Source organism: Hippocampus bargibanti, linkage group LG04 (assembly GCF_051943395.1).
Source record: "Hippocampus bargibanti isolate YZ-2025 linkage group LG04, ASM5194339v1, whole genome shotgun sequence".
NCBI lineage: Eukaryota > Metazoa > Chordata > Actinopteri > Syngnathiformes > Syngnathidae > Hippocampus > Hippocampus bargibanti.
Genome location: NC_142737.1, coordinates 1,237,501 through 1,256,070, shown reverse-complemented (window position 1 = coordinate 1,256,070; position 18,570 = coordinate 1,237,501). Strand labels below are relative to the sequence as shown.

The 18,570-nt window shown below is 38.4% G+C and overlaps 2 protein-coding genes and 1 pseudogene across 4 annotated transcripts in view; 2 read left to right on the top strand and 1 right to left on the bottom strand.

Annotated features, from left to right (window-relative positions):
* The first annotated feature begins 1,018 nt into the window (after positions 1–1,018).
* Positions 1,019–2,921, top strand: LOC148898651 (uncharacterized; annotated as a pseudogene). Its single transcript, XR_016114617.1, has 3 exons — positions 1,019–1,296; positions 1,587–1,723; positions 2,439–2,921. The product of XR_016114617.1 is annotated as an uncharacterized LOC148898651 (transcript).
* A 1,199-nt stretch (positions 2,922–4,120) lies between these two features.
* Positions 4,121–18,570, top strand: part of rnft2 (ring finger protein, transmembrane 2) — an 18,503-nt gene continuing 4,053 nt past the window's right edge. Inside the window, exons 1-6 of one of the 2 annotated variants that reach the window (XM_088993454.1) lie at positions 4,121–4,136; positions 6,750–6,853; positions 12,353–12,900; positions 14,215–14,291; positions 15,375–15,475; positions 16,458–16,611. In XM_088993454.1, the coding sequence (XP_088849580.1) occupies positions 12,546–12,900; positions 14,215–14,291; positions 15,375–15,475; positions 16,458–16,611 (687 nt within the window). In that variant the 5' untranslated portion in view covers positions 4,121–4,136; positions 6,750–6,853; positions 12,353–12,545. Of the gene's footprint in view, positions 4,137–6,749; positions 6,854–10,616; positions 11,103–11,201; positions 11,280–12,352; positions 12,901–14,214; positions 14,292–15,374; positions 15,476–16,457; positions 16,612–18,570 lie in introns of those variants that run through there. The other variant, XM_088993452.1, reaches the window with a different exon arrangement.
* spring1 (SREBF pathway regulator in golgi 1) lies at positions 5,500–10,169 on the bottom strand. Its single transcript, XM_088993455.1, has 5 exons — positions 9,990–10,169; positions 9,423–9,579; positions 8,050–8,201; positions 7,862–7,975; positions 5,500–6,877 (listed from the first exon to the last, which is right to left on the bottom strand). The coding sequence occupies exons 1-5, from the start codon at positions 10,083–10,085 to the stop codon at positions 6,794–6,796; spliced, it is 603 nt and encodes a 200-aa protein (XP_088849581.1). The 5' UTR covers positions 10,086–10,169; the 3' UTR covers positions 5,500–6,793.

Genomic DNA, 18,570 nt, shown 5'->3' with positions numbered 1-18,570 from the left:
GTAAAATCTTTATTGATATTGGTTTTTATTTTTCTTTGTTTATTTTTCACCGCTTTGCCACAGCTGTTAGAAAATTTGGACTTGAATAACTGAAGGTGGGGGGGAAATTATATATATATAATATATATATATATATATATATATATATATATATATATATATATATATATATATATATATATATATATATATATATATATATATATAGTAAAGTCTCGTTATATCGATATCGGATATATCGATAGTCCCGGTTTACTGTATATATATGTATGTGTATGTGTGTATATGTGTGTGCATTTATGTATGTATATATATATATGTGTATGTATATATATATATATATATATATATATATATATATATATATATATATATATGTATATATATATATATGTATGTATATATGTATGTGTATATATGTGTATATATATATATGTGTATGTATATATATATATGTATGTATATATATATATGTATGTATATATATATGTATGTTATGTATATATATATGTATATATACATATATTAATGTATATGTATATATGTAAATTAATTATATATATGTATGTATGTATATATGTATATATATATATATATATATATATATATATATATATATATATATATATATATATATATATATATATATATATACGTATATGTATATATATGTATATATGTATATATATATATATATATGTATATATATATATATATATGTATATATGTATATAAAAATTAATTTTTTTTTAGAAAATATAAATTGATTTGAAAATATATATATTTTTAATACATATAAATTAGAAAAATATAAATTAGAAGAAAATATATTATATATATATATATATATATATATAATAAAATTGTATAGAAGTAGGTATGAGGAGGCTTCCTCATAAAAAGACATATATATATATATATATATTAAAATTGTTTTTTTTTTAAATTTACATATATTCTTCTAATTTATATTTTTCTAATTTATATGTATTAAAGACAATATCTGAAGCGTGTCTGCGTCTATTTTTCGATTTGAAAGTGAATTTTGGGATCTCCTGCGCGAGGGAGGACAGCCGCCGCCGATGTGTCAGTCAAAACGCTGGCTTGACACGTGTTGCAAGGATGAACTTTTCCGAGTGTGTCAGCTTTTGGGTGTGTTCAGTCCGGTGCGATGATGATGATGATGATCAAGAAGGTATGAGGAGGCTTCCTCATAAAAAGACACGAGACACTCGTGAGGAACAATGTGAAGAAGAGACGCCATGGATCCCGCACTCAAAAGAACGCTGCACACTGGTATTTTATTTTAATTATATTAAAATAAATGCCTTTTTTTTTCATCCATATTTTCTCATTTTGATTGACCCTACTCAGGGTGATTCAATTGAAAATTTGCGCAAAAATGTGACTGGTCTTTTGAGCAAAAGCTATTTATTATTATTATTATTATTATTATTATTATTATTATTGTCTCATATTTGGCATGTGAAAAGACAAAAAAATGTCTCCTATACTTTTTTTTGTATGTGAAGAAAATATTTCAGGTATTTTTTGCAATTGGCAAAGCAGTTTGCTCTCTCGCTCAGCTCTGCTGGTGACGCTGGTGGCGCTTCAATGTCGCCCGGCGATTCTCGTCGCCATCTCTTGCCACGACGCCTTGGAGAGACTCAAACTTATCACCCTCACGCTCGGACTTGAAACGGAGCACCTGCTCGAGGAATATGTAAGTGTCTTTGTTTTGGCTTTTCCATACCCACAAAAGAAAAGGAATGCTGGCACCTGACACATTTGTAAGATTTTTTGTTTTTGTTTTAAAGAACAACCGCTTCAAGTAAAATGGCTTCAAATGACTTCTACTGAGCGTAGATTCCACCGCATATAGCTACATCACTTTTTTGTTTCCTAACATCACAAAAATGTTTTATAGCATCTAAAATACCTAAGATATTTTTATTCAAATGCAAAACACCAATAAAAATGACTTAAAGTACTTCAATTTGAAACCGGAAGTGGCCAGTTTCAGAAAGTCCCGCCCCCAGTTCGCGACGTCACGCCAAGACGTCTTCCCTTGCTCGAGAATCAAAACAATGGCTTCAGATTCGGAGTATATGGTTTCTTGTTACACATCCAGTATATAGAATGTGATTCAAATAGTTCTGAAGAGGAAAGCATACATGTTTGCAATCGATTAAAGAATTTATTCCGTGGCATTTTGAGGCAACATTGGGGGGAAATGCATCACCCAAAAAGAGGCAGAAAATGGCATCCAAGCTCCTGTGAGGAATTAATCAGCCTGTTTCCACAGGCTGATAAATTTCTTCCATAGAGCTTGGTCGCCCTCTTCTGGCGGCTTTTTGGTGCAACACGAGGTTTTCAGACCAAACAAGTACAGCAAAATGCATTGACGTGATGGACCCGTCTGCCCTTGTTCATCCCAGATGACCTTTCACGGGTTGAGCGGCCTTCCTCCCAACGTCCCCGAACACACCGTGAGGGGCTCCAACTTCACCGAGCAGCTTCAAGACATCTACGCTCACAACGTGCTCTTCAACCTGCATATCGACAAAGTGAAAGAGTACCACGTGGGCGACTGGGGCAACCCGAGCAACGTCGCAGAGCCTCTGAATCAAGTCAAATGGAGTCTTTTCAGCCAAACTAATATGTTGATGTTGCTGGCCCGCCGAGTCACCCCGGAAGCGGCGCTGACAACGGTAGCGCCTTCGCACCAGAACCATAATCACAATTGGGCCAAAAAGTCGTACGGCTGGAAAGTCATCGTGGGTCTGAAAGACTGGCTCGCCGAGGTCAACAAGGTTCTTAAGGCGGCTCGGGAGCCGTGCGACGACCACTCCGATGAGACCGAGTGAACCAGAACTTATTTGGGGCCAGGCCCCCGAAATTCAGCTAGAGGAAGAAACTGACTGGATCTGAGCCGATAAGTGTTTTGCTGCTAACTTTAGCTTTAGCGCTATGCTTTACTGAAAACACACCAGAACTGAAAGTGGGTTGGATACAAACCATTGTAGACGTAGACCACCGGCAAGAATCAAAACATAGATGGTAGCCGGTTCAAAATCAGTCCTTTCATTGTGATTAATTTATTCAGTTGCATTGTTTGCACTGAAAATCTGGAAGTACAACGAGAAGAGTTGTGGGGGAAAAACTGGGGGCATGTCAGGTGGCGCTAGAATACATTTGATGTTCGCTTCTCTGGTGTAACAAAGCTGAAGGAAGATAAACCAAAACAAACCCATAAGCTAACCGCTAGCTTCACTTTGATTTGATAGTTAGTTAATTTAAGCAACAAAAAACAAAAAAACAAACTGAGGAGCCATTTGGGAGCCATACGAGCCGGATCTTTTATGTGAGTCGAACCAAAAGAACCGGCTCTCTGAAAAGAGCTGAAATTCCCATCACTACAGAGAATGTCGCCTGATATTTTTTCACTGAGGACTAAAACTTATTTTGGGTTCAATAAGTCTTCCTTGTCCAACCCTAGGAGTTGGCGCAGGGTACTGAAGGCCCCGGAATCCACTCCGAAGCTTTGTCAGGTCCCAACTAAGCCGCCATGCATTTTGCACTTTCCTCTGATGAGGTCATCCTTGTTTTTGAGTCATTGTTCACTGTTATGGTTATTTATAATTCGATGTTTCTGATGTATTTGTTGTTCCAAATTAAAGGGACGAGTTTACAAATAAAGTTTTTATTAAAAGTATTTTCTTGTTGCTGTTGCTCTTGTAAATTTGGATCGGCCGAACAACAAAATTATGTTTCCCTAGTTACGACATTTCGGTACGGGAGGACCTCGTTAATTAGGTGTGAGGGGGGCACAAGGACCCAGTGTCCTTCACAAGTAGGCTACGAGCAGGCTATTTATAATTGTATTTTATTTATTGTATTCTATTTGTGATTGTATTTTCTTTATTATAGTAACTATGCTTGTATGTGACTGTAAAGTATCCTCGAGAGCTTTGAAAGGCGCTTAAAATGCCATGTATTAATTAGTAGTATTATTACCGTCTGTCCGCCAATAACGCAGTAGTGTTTTGGTCATGTGACCACTAAGGTCCAATAAGGTGACAGCGAGGCGGAAGTTGTGAGCGGGGCGCGAGGGAAGAAATGGTTTCCTGCCTGAGGTACGTTACGATAAATTGTGGATTTGTATTTAAATCGCGATGCTATAATGTGGTTTATTACGTGATGGCTAACTTTGTAGAGCCGACCTTCGGTTCTGCACCGCGTCGATTTAACTAATCGATTTAACTATTGTTAAATGGACATTTGCAATTTATGAGGCGATTTGTGAAATGGCTCCATTTTGGTGATCAAATTCATGTAATTCTTCAGCGAATTATTTGACGCAATTTCAGGTAGAATAAAAAAGAGAGGAACACTGCTATTTCGGCTCTTCCAAGAAGTGTCCCCAAAGCTGAATCCCTTGAGTTTGTCTAAACTTTAGACTTTAGCCGTTAGACCACAGGTGTCAAGGCCCGGGGGGCCAAATATGGCCCTCCAAATCATTTTATTCAGCCTGCGAAGGCAAATCAAACTTGTGAAATTCTATGATACTCCAACCCAAAATTTCAAATTGTCCCATGTAAACCGCAATTACAGTCATTATTTTTGACTTAAAATTTGAAAAACGGGTTATTCATTATTTTGTTGTGCATTCTATATGTAATATGTGGAGGCGATTAAACATTCTAATGGCTTCCCAAAATTCATAGCGGCCCCTGAGAGGAAACTGTAAATAAAATGTGGCCCGCGGCAAAAAAATGAGTTTGACACACTTCCTTTAGACTCTAAAGGCTACCAAATTTCAACCAAAAACAAATTACATCAGTTTGTCTTAAAGGACAACCGACACCTCGGACAAGTTGCGTGCATAATTTGTAAAATGACTTCTACTGAGCGCCTTTGACAAAGATTCCAGGGCATATAGCAATATTTGACCTTTTAAGACTCTCATTGAATATTCAGGAAGTGTTGTTTTCGAGTTAATGAGGATGCCCGAAGTGACGTCACGGAGGGAACGCCCCTGACCGAGAAAGCGACACACAATGCATTTTGGGTACTTTTTTTTCATCTGAAAACACTGTGTTGATGGTGAAATTAGAAGGAAAAGGACATAAATAACGCGATGGTGTATTGTTGTGTGTCGCAGCCAATTGCGGTAACACGCATAAAGAAGGTGTAAGTTGACACATCTTCTCCGCATCTGAAGCCATTGTTTTGATTCTAGAGCACGTCCGGGCGTGACGTCACAAACAAGGGGGCGGGACCTTCTGAAACTCGCCATCTCCGAGGTCATTTTGAAGTAGTTTTTGGACACTTTAACTCCTTTTTATTGGTGTTTTGCATTTGACTAAAAATATCAACCTGCGTGCGTGTTTTTGGGTATTTTAGATGCTATAAAACGTTTTTCTGATGTCAGTTAGGAAACAAAAAAAATGGTGTCGGTTGTCCTTTAATTAAATGTTACAAACTAATAAAACTGAGTAAATTGAATAGCAGACATTTATAAAAGTAGGCTTAGATGTTAATAAATATCACAAATGAAAAATATACAAATGTTAACAAAAAAAATATATATAGCAAATAAAAAATAAAAGTACATTCATGGACACAAAAATGACAAGGTTATAGTTCAAAAAAGATGACCTGATTAAGTGAAAACCAAAAAAACATTGAATTCAGCATCATGAAATTGCTGTCAATTAGTTTTTAACCCCTTCCAACATTTGTTTGGGTGAAAAACGTTCATTTGTCATGCTTCTTTTTAATTTATGTTCTGTGTTATCATTGATGCTGGTCATGTAAATGCTGCCCAGTTTCTTCAGCAAAACAATTAGTCTCTACCATTACAGAGTCAATATTTTTTTGTATTCATAAAAAGAGTGAAGAATTCAAATGGACTCAGTTTTGCTGGGTTTTCATCAATGGTTAAAACGTGTACAGTATATACACGTTGCTGCTGGGGAAGGGGTTAAATAATCTTGGACAAATTTGTTTCTGATGAGTATCCTCAACTTTTTTTTAATTGCTTTTCTCAAACGTGCACATTTTTGTCCCTTTAAAATCCTTTGACATTGGCAAAAATGTACTTTCAAAAAATACATATACAAGTGCTCTTTTTTTTTTTTTGTTCAATGCTCATTATTTCACAAAAACATAACAACCCATGTAGTGTCATTTCTATCCATCCTTCACCGTGGCCCCAAATACATGTACCATCCGACTTACGACCGAGTTCCATTCTGACTCAACGGTCGTAAGTCAAAATGGTCGTAAGTTGAAATCCTTCTTCAAATTTATTTCTATTCCCCTTCATGACCCCAGATCCTCTTCCTCTCTCCACCTCTGTGTGACCCCCCCCCCCCTAGCTAGCTATTAGTTATCTATTAGCCAGCTAGCTAGCTTTCTATCTGTTTGAGTTATTCCGGGTTGAGTGAACGCTGGCGCGTTGCCGGCCTGCTAAGCGCGTTGCTGTGCCAGGCGTAGAATTAAAATTTTAAAAATAGGGTCATGGTCGTAAGTATAGGTGGTTGTAAGTCGAGCCGGTCGTAAGTCGGATGTTAACCGTACGCCTTATTTGGTATGCGGGCTACCCGACAACTACAAAATAACAACCCGTAAGCTGCTTGCTGCACCCTTGAGGGAGGTCACACAGACTATATCACACTCGCTCTCACACGAGAGCTAAAAACCGTCAAGTGTCAACCGTGGATTTGTTGTTTGTGTGCTTTCAGGGTTTAAAAAAAGGCAGCAAACTTCTCTCTTTTGTGGACAATGTTCAGATGGCAAGGAGCTCCGGAGGACTTTCACCGTAGCAGTGCTTGGCTTGAGGGTTCCGGTATGTGTTCTCGTGCTGGACGCTCTGCATGAATGAACCACATGTTTTGGGCGTTGAAAGAAAAAGAGTAGCAGTGCATAAAATCCAGTGACTGTAAAGTGTACGTGAGAGTTTTGAAAGGCGCTTAGAAATTAAATGTATTATTATCATTACTTTTTAACCATCTGTTAGCTGGCTGGCTATCTAGCTAGCTAGCTATTCGCTGTCTGGCTAGCTAGCTATTAGCTATATGGTTGTCTGGCTATCTAGTTAGCTTTCCATGTATTTGAGTTACTTCCGGGTTGAGTGAACGCTGGCGAGTGTGCCTGCCGCTGCTCACCCACAGAAAAACATATCCTGTGACTGTAAAGTGACCTTGAGAGTTTTGAAAGGCGCTTAGAAATGAAATGTTTTATTATTGATGATGATGATGATTATTATTATTATTACTCTTTAGCTATTTATTAGCTATCTGTTAGCTAACTGGCTATCTAGCTAGCTAGCTATTCAGTGTCTGGCTAGCTGTCTAGCTAGATATCTATGAGCTATATGGCTATCTAGCTAGCTTTCTATGTATTTGAATTACTTCCAGGTTGAGTGAACGCTGGCGAGTGTGGCTGCCGCTGCTCACCCACAGAAAGACTTATCCTGTGACTGTAAAGTGACCTTGAGAGTTTTGAAAGGTGCTTAGAAATTAAATGTATTATTATTATTATTATTACTTTTTAGCTATTTATTAGCTAAATGAAATGTATTATTATTATTATTATTATCTGTTAGCTGGCTGGCTATCTAGATAGTTAGCTATTCGCTGTCTGGCTAGCTGGCTAGCTAGCTAGCTATTAGCTATATGGTTGTCTGGCTATCTAGCTAGCTTTCTATGTATTTGCGTTACTTCCGGGTTAAGTGAACGCTGGCACGTGTGGCCCACAGAAAAACATATATGTGACTGTAAAGTGACCTTGAGAGTTTTGAAAGGCGCTTAGAAATGAAATTTATTATTAGTTTTAGTATTATTATTGTTATTACTTGCGAGGAGGTGCGACACTTAGCCAGGCAGAGCTCAAAAAGGTCCTCCACGGCAGTGAAGAGGTTCTGGAGGCCTTCGGCGGCGCGGTTCAGGAAGCGCTCCAGGTGAGCTTTCTAAAATGACGAAAAATTAGACAAACAAGTTGTTGGATTTTTGTCTTGCAAAAAGATTTGGACAAAGCGTTGACCTTATCTGGCCGTAGGCAGCAAGATACGCAGTATTCGTAAACGCTGCAGCAGCCGTTGGGTAGGCAACTTTTGCAGACGTGTTGCCTGCTGAGAGGCGCGTTGACGTTGCAGCAGCCGTTTACCAACAAGTCTTTGCGCTCGCACACGTAACCTTCGCAAGGGAGACACAAAACATTTTTTTATGATATTAGCACCCAACATGTACAAGATATTACAAGAATATGTAGCATAATAACTAGCACATAGGGATGCGATTGGAATTGTCGCGGCTTGGAATCGAAGCGGATTTATGTGGGATAGGAAACGCGAAAAATCTCTTGGATTGGATGTACCTTTATTGGTCTCGCAGTGGAGACATTTACATTTCGCAGCAGCAAAGTTATGAAAGAGGAAAGGAAGGAAAGAAAGAAATAGAAAAAAAATACAGGAGCTGCTGGGAAAGGCAGCCACTCTCGCGGCGCCATCTTGAAGTAAAAAAAAAAAAAAAAAAAAAAATATGACAACACAAAGACACAGTCATTCATTCTTCAGCACTTGCTGTACCCTCTTTGTGACATGAAGCTCTTTTCGTCAATGGACGCTACAGCTTCGTGTTTGCTTTCAACATTTAGCTTGTAGCAGACGTGCTCATTTCCACCGTGACGTCCCTGATCCACCGGTGAAAAGGACGTGTTGATCCTCTCCTCTTTCATCTAGAACTGCTTCATGTCACAAAGAGGGTTCAGCAAGTGCTGAAGAATGAATGACTCTCTGTGTTGTCATATTTGTTGTTGTTTGTTGTTATCACCCAAAAAGAGGCAGAAAATGGCGTCCAAGCTCCTGTGAGGACTTAATCAGCCCGTTTCCACAGGCTGATAAATTCCTTCCACGGAGCTTGGTCACCCTCTTCTGGCGGCTTTTTGGTGCGACACGAGGTTTTCAGACCAAACAAGTACAGCAAAATTCATTGACGTGATGGAAGTACTGCTACAATGTGTCTTTTTTTCGGTCAAGGGCGTTCCTTTAGTGACGTCACGTACGGGCTCGTCACCAACTCAAAAACAAGACTTCCTGAATATTCAGTGTGAGTCTTAAAATGTCAAATAGAGCTACAAGCGGTGGAATTTTATTAAAATACGCCCAGTAGAAGTCATTTGAAGCCATTTTACAAATTATGGACACAACTTGTCCGGAGACGTCGGTTGTCCTTTAAGTGTGCAACTGACGCTCATCATGCTCATGGGTGGTATCGTTTTCTGCAACTTCTACCTTGTCATTGATGTAAGATTTTATTTCATTTTTTTGCCGGTGAGAATGTATGATCCGCAGTGTGTTCTGTCTCCGTCAACCATAACAAACGGCCTACGACAAAAGCAAAAATCTCATTGCTCACCCAGCTCATCGGTGAGCAGTGTTTTTCCCTGGATGGAATTACGACAGTGCCCCATCTCTCGGCTGCTGTTGCCCAGGTTAAAGCGCATCTTCCAGGGGATGCGACGCTCCATGTCCTTCACTTCCAGAAGGGTGCGGTCCAGAGTGGTTCGCTCCTCCTGCACGCACACGCGTTATAATAATAATAATAATCCATTTCATTTCTAAGCGCCTTTCAAAACTCTCAAGGTCACTTTACAGTCACAAGATGTGTTTTTCTGTGATGGAGCAGCGGCAGCCACACGCGCCAGCATTCAATCAACCCGGAAGTAACTCAAATAGATAGAAAGCTAGCTATCTAGCTAGCTAATAGATAGCCAACAGATACATAGCTAGATAGCCAATCAGTTAGTGAATAGATAGCTAGCTAGATAGCAAATAGCTAGACAGATATTTCCATTTAAACAATGAAAGAAAAACTTAAAAGTTCATTCGTTATCTGCAATCTTCCTTATCTTCAACATCATTAAAAGTGGGACTGAAAGCAGTTATGGCTAACTTAATTTACGCTTGTGTATCAATGCTGCACCTGTTTCAACGTGCTGGTTAGGAAGTAGATAAGCGACAACCCAAAGACGACCCCGAGCACCCAGCGCTTCCTCAAGAGACGCCGGAGCATCATCATATCTTCACTTGGTCCACAAACATCCAATCTCCTGTCGTTAAATCGTGCAGGCGTGGATGTGCGACGAGGTTCTGCTTAAGCTAACTAGCTCCCGACAAAACACCCAAAAAATGCACACAAAAAAAGCGATCACACGATTAACCCATTTTGCATTATAAATTGTCTTAAATATGACGTAAGCAACAAATCACGTTTCATGAGTGGCGTGCCTTGTTAGCTTGATAGCTTCATTTGACGTGAGAAGCATGAGCAAACTAGCTTATTGATGAAGACGCAAACAAAAATATAACAAGTTATGGGGGCGGGAGTTAAAACGAGACCGATTTAAGTGCAAAATGCGGCAAAGACAAATATATTTCCCGAAATACGTGGCAGTCGTGTTTATCCAGCGGCGTTAGCAAAACAACATGACACAATAAGGAAGTGGCGTAATCACGAACGTCAAAAGCGATTGGTCGAGAGATTCCGACAAACAGTGACGCCTTTCATTTTCCATTCAAAATATTGTATGCCGAAGACCAGTGTAACGAAGCAAATTAGAGAAATCTGTGATTAAATTCTGCCCGGTGAAATTTGAATTCCACATATCCGTAAGCCTCGTGAACATGACGTCACTTTTGCCATCATTTTTATGAAAATGAATTTGAAGATCGAATCTCGTTACGACGTATCTCAAAGGATAGCCGTAACGAACAATTCATTTGTGAATGTAAACACATTAACATGTAATACAATATCAACATTTCGATTGCAAATACGTCTGTATAGTAGGAATAAAACTGATTTTAGCATATTTGACAATAAAGCTGACTTTGACTTTATTAACAACCACGGAAGCGGCTAAATGAGCAAACGCCAAATGCGATTGGTCGATATACGTTGATCTAATGATATCACACCGGAAGTAATTGACTAAAAATAACTGGCCGGCAGAGCGTCTTTGCCGGACGCTAGCTCACCTGAAATTAAAAAAAAAAAATGAAATTCACCGGCGAAGGACTCTTTGATGACATTAAGGTAAACGCTGCTTCAAACGTCTTCCTGTCTAATGGATAAAAAAAGCCGTAAACGTGAATTTGTCTAACGTTGGCCTATGTATGTACATGGTGGTCTCAGGGCCGCTTCGTGTGTTGACGAGCGCCGTGCCATGCAGAGAAGACACAGTAGCAACACGGATGGCATGCCCTCAGAAAGGCGAGCGACCCAACCACACATTATTTTTTACACACAGCTCATCAGTCAAGGTTCAAGAAAACCCAAGGGTTATAAAAATCGATGTTCTAAAGACAGAATTCGTGTTTGTAATTTGGGTGTCGATAAAAAATTTTCAAAGTGATGTTTCAAGCTAATTTGTCGGGATGTGACAAGATTTTGCAATAATAATTCATCATTTTCTAATATCATATTAAAGTGCATTTAAATAGCTTTCAAAAGATGTATAGATTATTGTTCTATGACAAATAATAAGGAAATAATGGAATTTTTAATTTTTGAAATATGAGGGGTTTTTATGCCTGTAATTATAGTTAAAACAATGAAAATCTGTGACCGAGTTCTTTACTACAGTTTAAAATATCATAACTTTCTTAATTTTTGGCAGATCTTAATGAGTAAGGTACCATTGGAAAGCTTTTGAAATTCTAAACAAGAACGGAAAACACAAAAACAGATTCAATATACAAATGAGCAAATATCAACAATCGAATGCAGGCAGATTTTCGTCAGAAATCAAAAATGGCTGTCACTGAATACTAGTAAGGAAAATTGCCAGCTCTAGAAATATATATGCTAATGCTTCTTTTTGCTTGAAACTTGTCAGTTATGGAGAAAAATATATATTCTACCACTTCTATGAGTTATAAAAATACAACTTATTCACCTTTATAAACTGTCGTGTTAGCAAAAAGAGTGTAAACTTCAATCCATTTTTTCCCCGTTTCTCATTGTCGCATTGGGAAATTTCAAGAACCAGCATGGAGGGAAACTTGCAAAACGTCATCATAAGCTGCGTAGCTTGGAAAATCCCACCAAAAACCAGGACGTACTTCACAAAAATGCAATGATATACGACTGCGAGTACAGAGTGCGCTCGCTTCACTGGACAGAAACAATGGCGGGGGAATATAGCGAACTGTAGCGTACCTATAATTTGAGGGTTTTAAAGTCACTGTTTTGACCAAACTTGAGGTGTCATGAAAGAAATTTCATGACAGAAAGGTGCACAAACGCTGTCATTCTTCAATCCGATGTTCCGTTTCCTTGTTTAGGAGCCGTAGCCAAACTGTGGGATCAGAAAGCAATGTGGACGAGGGCGGCGTGTTCGACTGCCTGAAAGCCGACTCGCCCGCATCGCCCCAGATCTTTTCCGGCCTAGTTGGCGTCCCGTCCGCCGCCGTCTCTTCCGCCCAGTTCCAGGCGGCCACTTTAGTACTGGGCTCGCCCCCGGACGTCTTTGTCCAGATGACGGCGTCATCCCGGGAAGAAGGCGGTCCACGTCGGCCGGAGGGCGGAGCCTTCCTCCCTCGCCCGCCTCACCACCACCACCACCATCACCACCCTCAAACGCAACACCAGCACCATTTCCACCATCCGCCGCTGCAGCACAGGACCGCCTCTCTTCTCCAGCAGGCCACGGCGGCAGCGGCGGCGGGCTCCGACAGGCACCACCGCGGACCCCGCGAAGAGGCGGGCCCGGAGGACACGTCCACCCCTGCACCGGCCCTCTCTGAGCTGAAGTCCGTGGTCACGTGGTTGCAGCGGGGCTTCCCGTTCATTCTCATCTTGCTGGCCAAAGTCTGCTTCCAGCATAAGCTCGGTAAAAAAAAAAAAAGGTTTTTAACTCATTCACTGCCAGATGTGCAAAAATGTATCCACTCCAGCGCCAGGGTTTTTGTCATTGTCACTTGAATTCCAGGATTCACAGAATATTGAGGTTTAGGACTACATAAACCTTCAATACAGTGTTAGAAAGCTTAGACTCTCTTCTTTCATCAGAAAAAAAGGAGTTAATTACTAAATGATATGGGTCTGGTGTTATATGAGCTTGAAATGAGGGCAGCTGTCCAAAATACAATGAGATCAGACCTGGCCCTAATTGCTCGAAATTATTATTATTATTATTATTATTATTATTATTATTATTATTATTATTATTATTATTATTATTATTATTATTAGTTGTTGTTAGTTGTAGTAGTAGTATTAGCTTCAGCTGTTGTTAAAGTGCTATATAAGTCAATATGTGTTGTATTGTATTGTATTTTTCTAATTCTTCATCTTAGTAGTAGTAGTATCGTATTATTCTAATTCTTCTTATCATTATTATCATTATTATTATTAGTAGTAGTAGAACTAGTAGTCGTATTGTAGTGATAGTAGTAGCGCTGTATAAATCAATATGTACTGTATTGTAGTCTTCTAATTCTTCTTCATCTTCTTATTTTATTATTATTATTAATAGTCGTAGTAGTTGTAGTATTGTAGTAGTAGTGCTATATAAATCAATATGTATTCTTCTAATTCTTCTTCTTCTTCTTCTTCTTATTATTATTATTATTATCATCATCATCATTGTATTCTTCTAATTCTTCTTCTTATTATTATTATTATTTATAGTAGTAGTAGTATTGTAGTAGTAGCGCTATATAAATCAATATGTATTGTATTCTTCTAATTCTTCTTCTTCTTCTTCTTCTTCTTCTTATTATTATTATTATTATTATCATCATCATCATCATTGTATTCTTCTAATTCTTCTTCTTATTATTATTATTATTATTATTATTATCATCATCATCATCATCATCATCAATGTATTCTTCTAATTCTTCTTATTATTATTATTATTTATAGTAGTAGTAGTATTGTAGTAGTAGCGCTATATAAATCAATATGTATTGTATTCTTCTAATTCTTCTTCTTCTTATTATTATTATTATTATTACTATTATCATCAGTGTATTCTTGTTCTTTTTATTATTATTATCATTGTATTCTTCTTCTTCTTCTTCTTCTTCTTCTTCTTCTTCTTCTTCTTCTTCTTCTTCTTCTTCTTCTTCTTCTTGTTAAATGTGTTCATGTATTTTGCTAATGAAGAAGATGATGCGGAAGCATGTCACTTGTGCCGCAGGTATCGCGGTTTGCGTGGGGATGGCGAGCACCTTTGCTTACGCCAATGCCTCGTTCAAGCATCAGGTGTCACTGCGGGTAAGATAATAAAGTTTCCTGACCGTTCCCTCCGGGGTTCTAAAGTGGAAAAAAATCAAAGAAAATAAATGCACAGTACAGACGCTCCCCAACTTACGAACGAGATCCGTTCCGAACGGTCGTTCGTAAGGTGAATTCGTTCATAAGTTGCTTCACTGCTATATTTTGTGTGGAATGTATGTTTAAGGCTTATATAAGTATGTTTAAGGTTTTTATACATATTTTTAAGGCTTGTATAAGTATATAAAGATATGTACATGTACAACTGGAGAGAATACTATATATGTTATTACGTCTGTGTAAGCTCTCAGTCGTAGAGGAGTGGTCCATCCATGAGAAGGTTTCTTCAGCTGTACTTCTTTGAAGGTGTCGGACGTTTCGATTCTTATCCAAGAGGCTTCGTCAGCAAACTAAAATCTTTTGCTGGTAGTGGTATGATGGTCCCTGCTCTCCGGTTGGGGGAGCAGAGGACTACTCCCTGTGGCTACACTGTTTACTTCTATTGTACTGACTGATTACTTCTATTGTCCTGCCTGAATATGCGGTCTGCGACTGGCCTAATTGCCCCATTTGATCTGGTATCATCTCATCAGCATGAACAAAGCCTATGTTGCCTAAGAAGTCGGTTGTCGGAACGATCCAAATTGAACCTGACCCCACCAGTACAGTAGGGATATATATATATAGGGCCAAAACTACCAGCAAGAGATTTTAATTCGCTGACGAAGCCTCTTGGATAAGAAGCGAAACGTCCGACACCTTCATAGAAGTATAGATGACGGCTGAAAAAAACCTTCTCATCGATATATATGTTATGACAAAAAATTTCGTATCTACCGTTGTTCGTCACTCGAATGTTCGTAAGTAGGGGAGCGTCTGTAGATGCTAATTTTTTTTAGCTTTCATATGCTTATCAAATCATTGAAAAAAAATCATGGTATGTATTTTTATAAGACTGCGAGATGGATTGATCGATTCCAAACATGAGAAAGTTGTCTCGGTTTCCAGCAGGCTTTTTTTTTTTTCAAGCGTGACAGCCGAAGCGCTAACTCGCGTTAGCTTGCTTGCATGCGTGCGTTTCAGGAGGAGCGCTCGGTTGTGATGGCCCTCTGGATTGCTTTGTTCCTCTCTGGGAACGTGGCGTATATTTACTACACTTTCAGCCAAGAGAAGCTCTACAACAGGTAGTCAACGTCAGTCCGGCGTGGCTTTTAAGCTGCCATTTTGTTTAGCTTCATCATTTTTATTTGTTTTTTTTCCATGACGTCAGCCATTTTGTGTTGTTTCTTTTAGCTGAACTCCCGTCTGCTTTTTGTCTTGTGAGTATTGTCATCAGTATGTTTTTACTCATCTTATGATCATTTTTCACATCATGAGTTGCTACGTGTGTCACCCGGACACATTTAAAAATACAGTGATAGCTTAGCTTAAGAACTTAATTGGTTCCCAGAAAGTGTGTATAAGACGAAACGTGTGTCTTCCGAACATTAATTTCCCATAGGAAACCATTAAAATGAGAATAATCCGTTCCCAGGTCCTCATAAAACATAATTTTCTACAAAGTAAGCCTTAAAACTACACAAAATATACCTTATTTTATGGACAATAAATGTGCTATCGTATCATAATTAATGAAATAAACTACTGTATCGTAAAGTCGTTTTATTGACCTTTGTGATGGTCGTTGATGTAGTTGCCTCTTGATGATATCCGAGTGAAGTTGCCGTGCTTTCTCTGTGAAAATACCCTCACTCACAATGTCCCCTGCTAGCGGCTTTTTGTTAATCCAAATCAAGAGACGTTTTAACAACCTTTTCTATTGGCTGAGACCGTTGCTTAGACAACACAGAAACACCCTTCGCCACACGTAGCAATGGTCGGCTTAGCATACTGGTACTGGGACGCTAAGGCACACAAACGCACAACTCGTTTTGATGATCTCCTTCTTCTGCTCGACCGTAAAATTCTTTTGTGTCTGCTTGCTTAACACTAACCTGTGGTGGGGTCTTTTTCGCTCCCATAATAGCAAAAGTACTCTACTCGATAGCAAACCACATCTGCACTCAAAGAAAGTGAGTGTGGAAAACTAATCTGGTATCACTGTAGTGTAAAAAAATAATCCTGTGGTTATTTTTTTTTGTTTGTTTGTTTTTGTTTACCTTCCAGCCTTATGTTTTCCAAGCCCAACCTGGACGGTTTTGACTTCTTCGACCTCATGTGGGCGGTGGGCATCACTGACTTTGTCCTCAAGTTCGTCACCATTGGACTGAAATGCTTTGTTCTCTTTCTGCCTGGCATCCTCTTGGCCTTCAAGTCCAGGGTGAGAGTTGACATTTAAGTTTGTCATTTGGTCAACACGCGCAAAAAATGAAGGAATTACCGAAAACATGTCATCAAAAATGTTTTTCCTTCTGTGCTTTCTGTGCCTACTGTTGTACTGACAGAAAAGTCATGCCGTAAAAGAAAATTCCCCCTGGCGCCCTTTTATTTTATTTTATTTCATTTTATTTCATTTTATTTTATTTTATGTCATTTTATGTTGTTTTATTTTATGTCATTTTATTTTATGTCATTTTATTTTATGTCATTTTATTTTTGTATTTATTTTATTGTATTTTGTTTAATTGTATTTGTTCTTTATTTTATGTTGTTATTTATTTATTTTTTAAATAATAATAATAGTAATGATAATAGCAATAATGATAATAATAATAATAATAATAATAATACATTTTATTTATAAGCGCCTTTCAAAACTCTCAAGATCACTTTCCAGTCTTTAGGATCACTTTAAGTTTTTATGTGGGTGAGCAGCGGCAACCACATGCGGCAGTGTTCACTCAACCCGGAAGTAACTCAAATAGATACAAAGTTAGCTAGCTTGCTAATCCATAGCTAATAATAATAATCAAAATACATTGTATTTATTGTGCTTTCAAAACTCTCAAGGACATAGTTAATAGATAGGTAGCTAGATAGCTACCTAGCTAGCTAATAGATAGCAAGAAGATAGCACACTTCACTTATTTATTTTATGAATTAATGTCTTTATTCATTTATTTATGTAATATAACGGCTTGATTTGCCTGTGAGCATTTATGGTTGATTCCAAAAAACATTTGTAGTTTGAATCCCTAAAGCGTCGATGGATTTATTAGAAATATTTGTTTCCCTGCACAACAGGAGCGTGGGAAAGAAGAAAAAAAAACGAGGACAATGATGCGGTTTCAGTTTTGCAAAACAATGACAATCCAAGTGACGCCACGTGTGATTCATGTTGAAAGCGGACTACGTGCCTTACGTGACATTCCTCTCTTCAGTCCAACTTCCTTTTGTGTGTGTGTGTGTGTGTGTGTGTGTGTGTGTGTGTGTGTGTGTGTGTAAATACACTTGTCTACATTGTATTATTCTTAAACCACTATTGAGTTTTAGCACTTCATAAACATTTAATTCAGCGTAAGAAACCTTAGACTCTCTTCTTTCATCAGAAAAAAGCAGTTAATTCCTAAGTTATATGGGTCTGGAGTTATCTGAGTTTGAAATGGGGGTGGCTGTACATAATACAATACATATTGATTCATATAGCGCTTTAACAACAGCTGAAGCTGTAACAAAGCGCGAACAGGGACAAATGCTGCCCCCTCGTGGAAGGGAAAAAAAAACATTGCCAGAGGTCTGACGAGCGCTTTATCGGCACCCCCGCAAGAAAAAACAAACCCAAACAAATTTGAGAATGTCGCTCCACGTCACACTTTTCAATTTCCGAATAAATTCGGGAATGGCAGCGAATGAGTTAAGTAACCGAGGGGAGAAAAAGGTCAAAAAGAGGGGCCCTAAAACAGAACCATGTGGAACCCCATACGGCACCGAAACGGAGCAGGACTTAGAACATTTAATTGTTCAATAAAATGATAAATATTATCAATGTTTCAATATTATTCCTCAGTATTCACCTCAATTTAACCTGGGTCTCTTTTTGTTTGGGTGGGGGTCAGTATTGGTCTTATTGATATGTTGAGCACTTAGCAACATGGAATGTAATGCTAATATCAATCATACGTCCAGCGATTAAAAAGAGGTCACATTTGAAGAAGAAAAAAAACACAGGAATGTCCGCCATTTTGGTTCGGAGCAGCCATGTTGGAGTCTGCTTATTTCTGAGAGTGAAATGTGTTATTATTATCATCATCATTATTATTAGTATTATTGTTATTATATATAATTGCAAAATAAATACATAAGTAAATATAAATAAATAATGTCAAGAAGCCATCTCCCC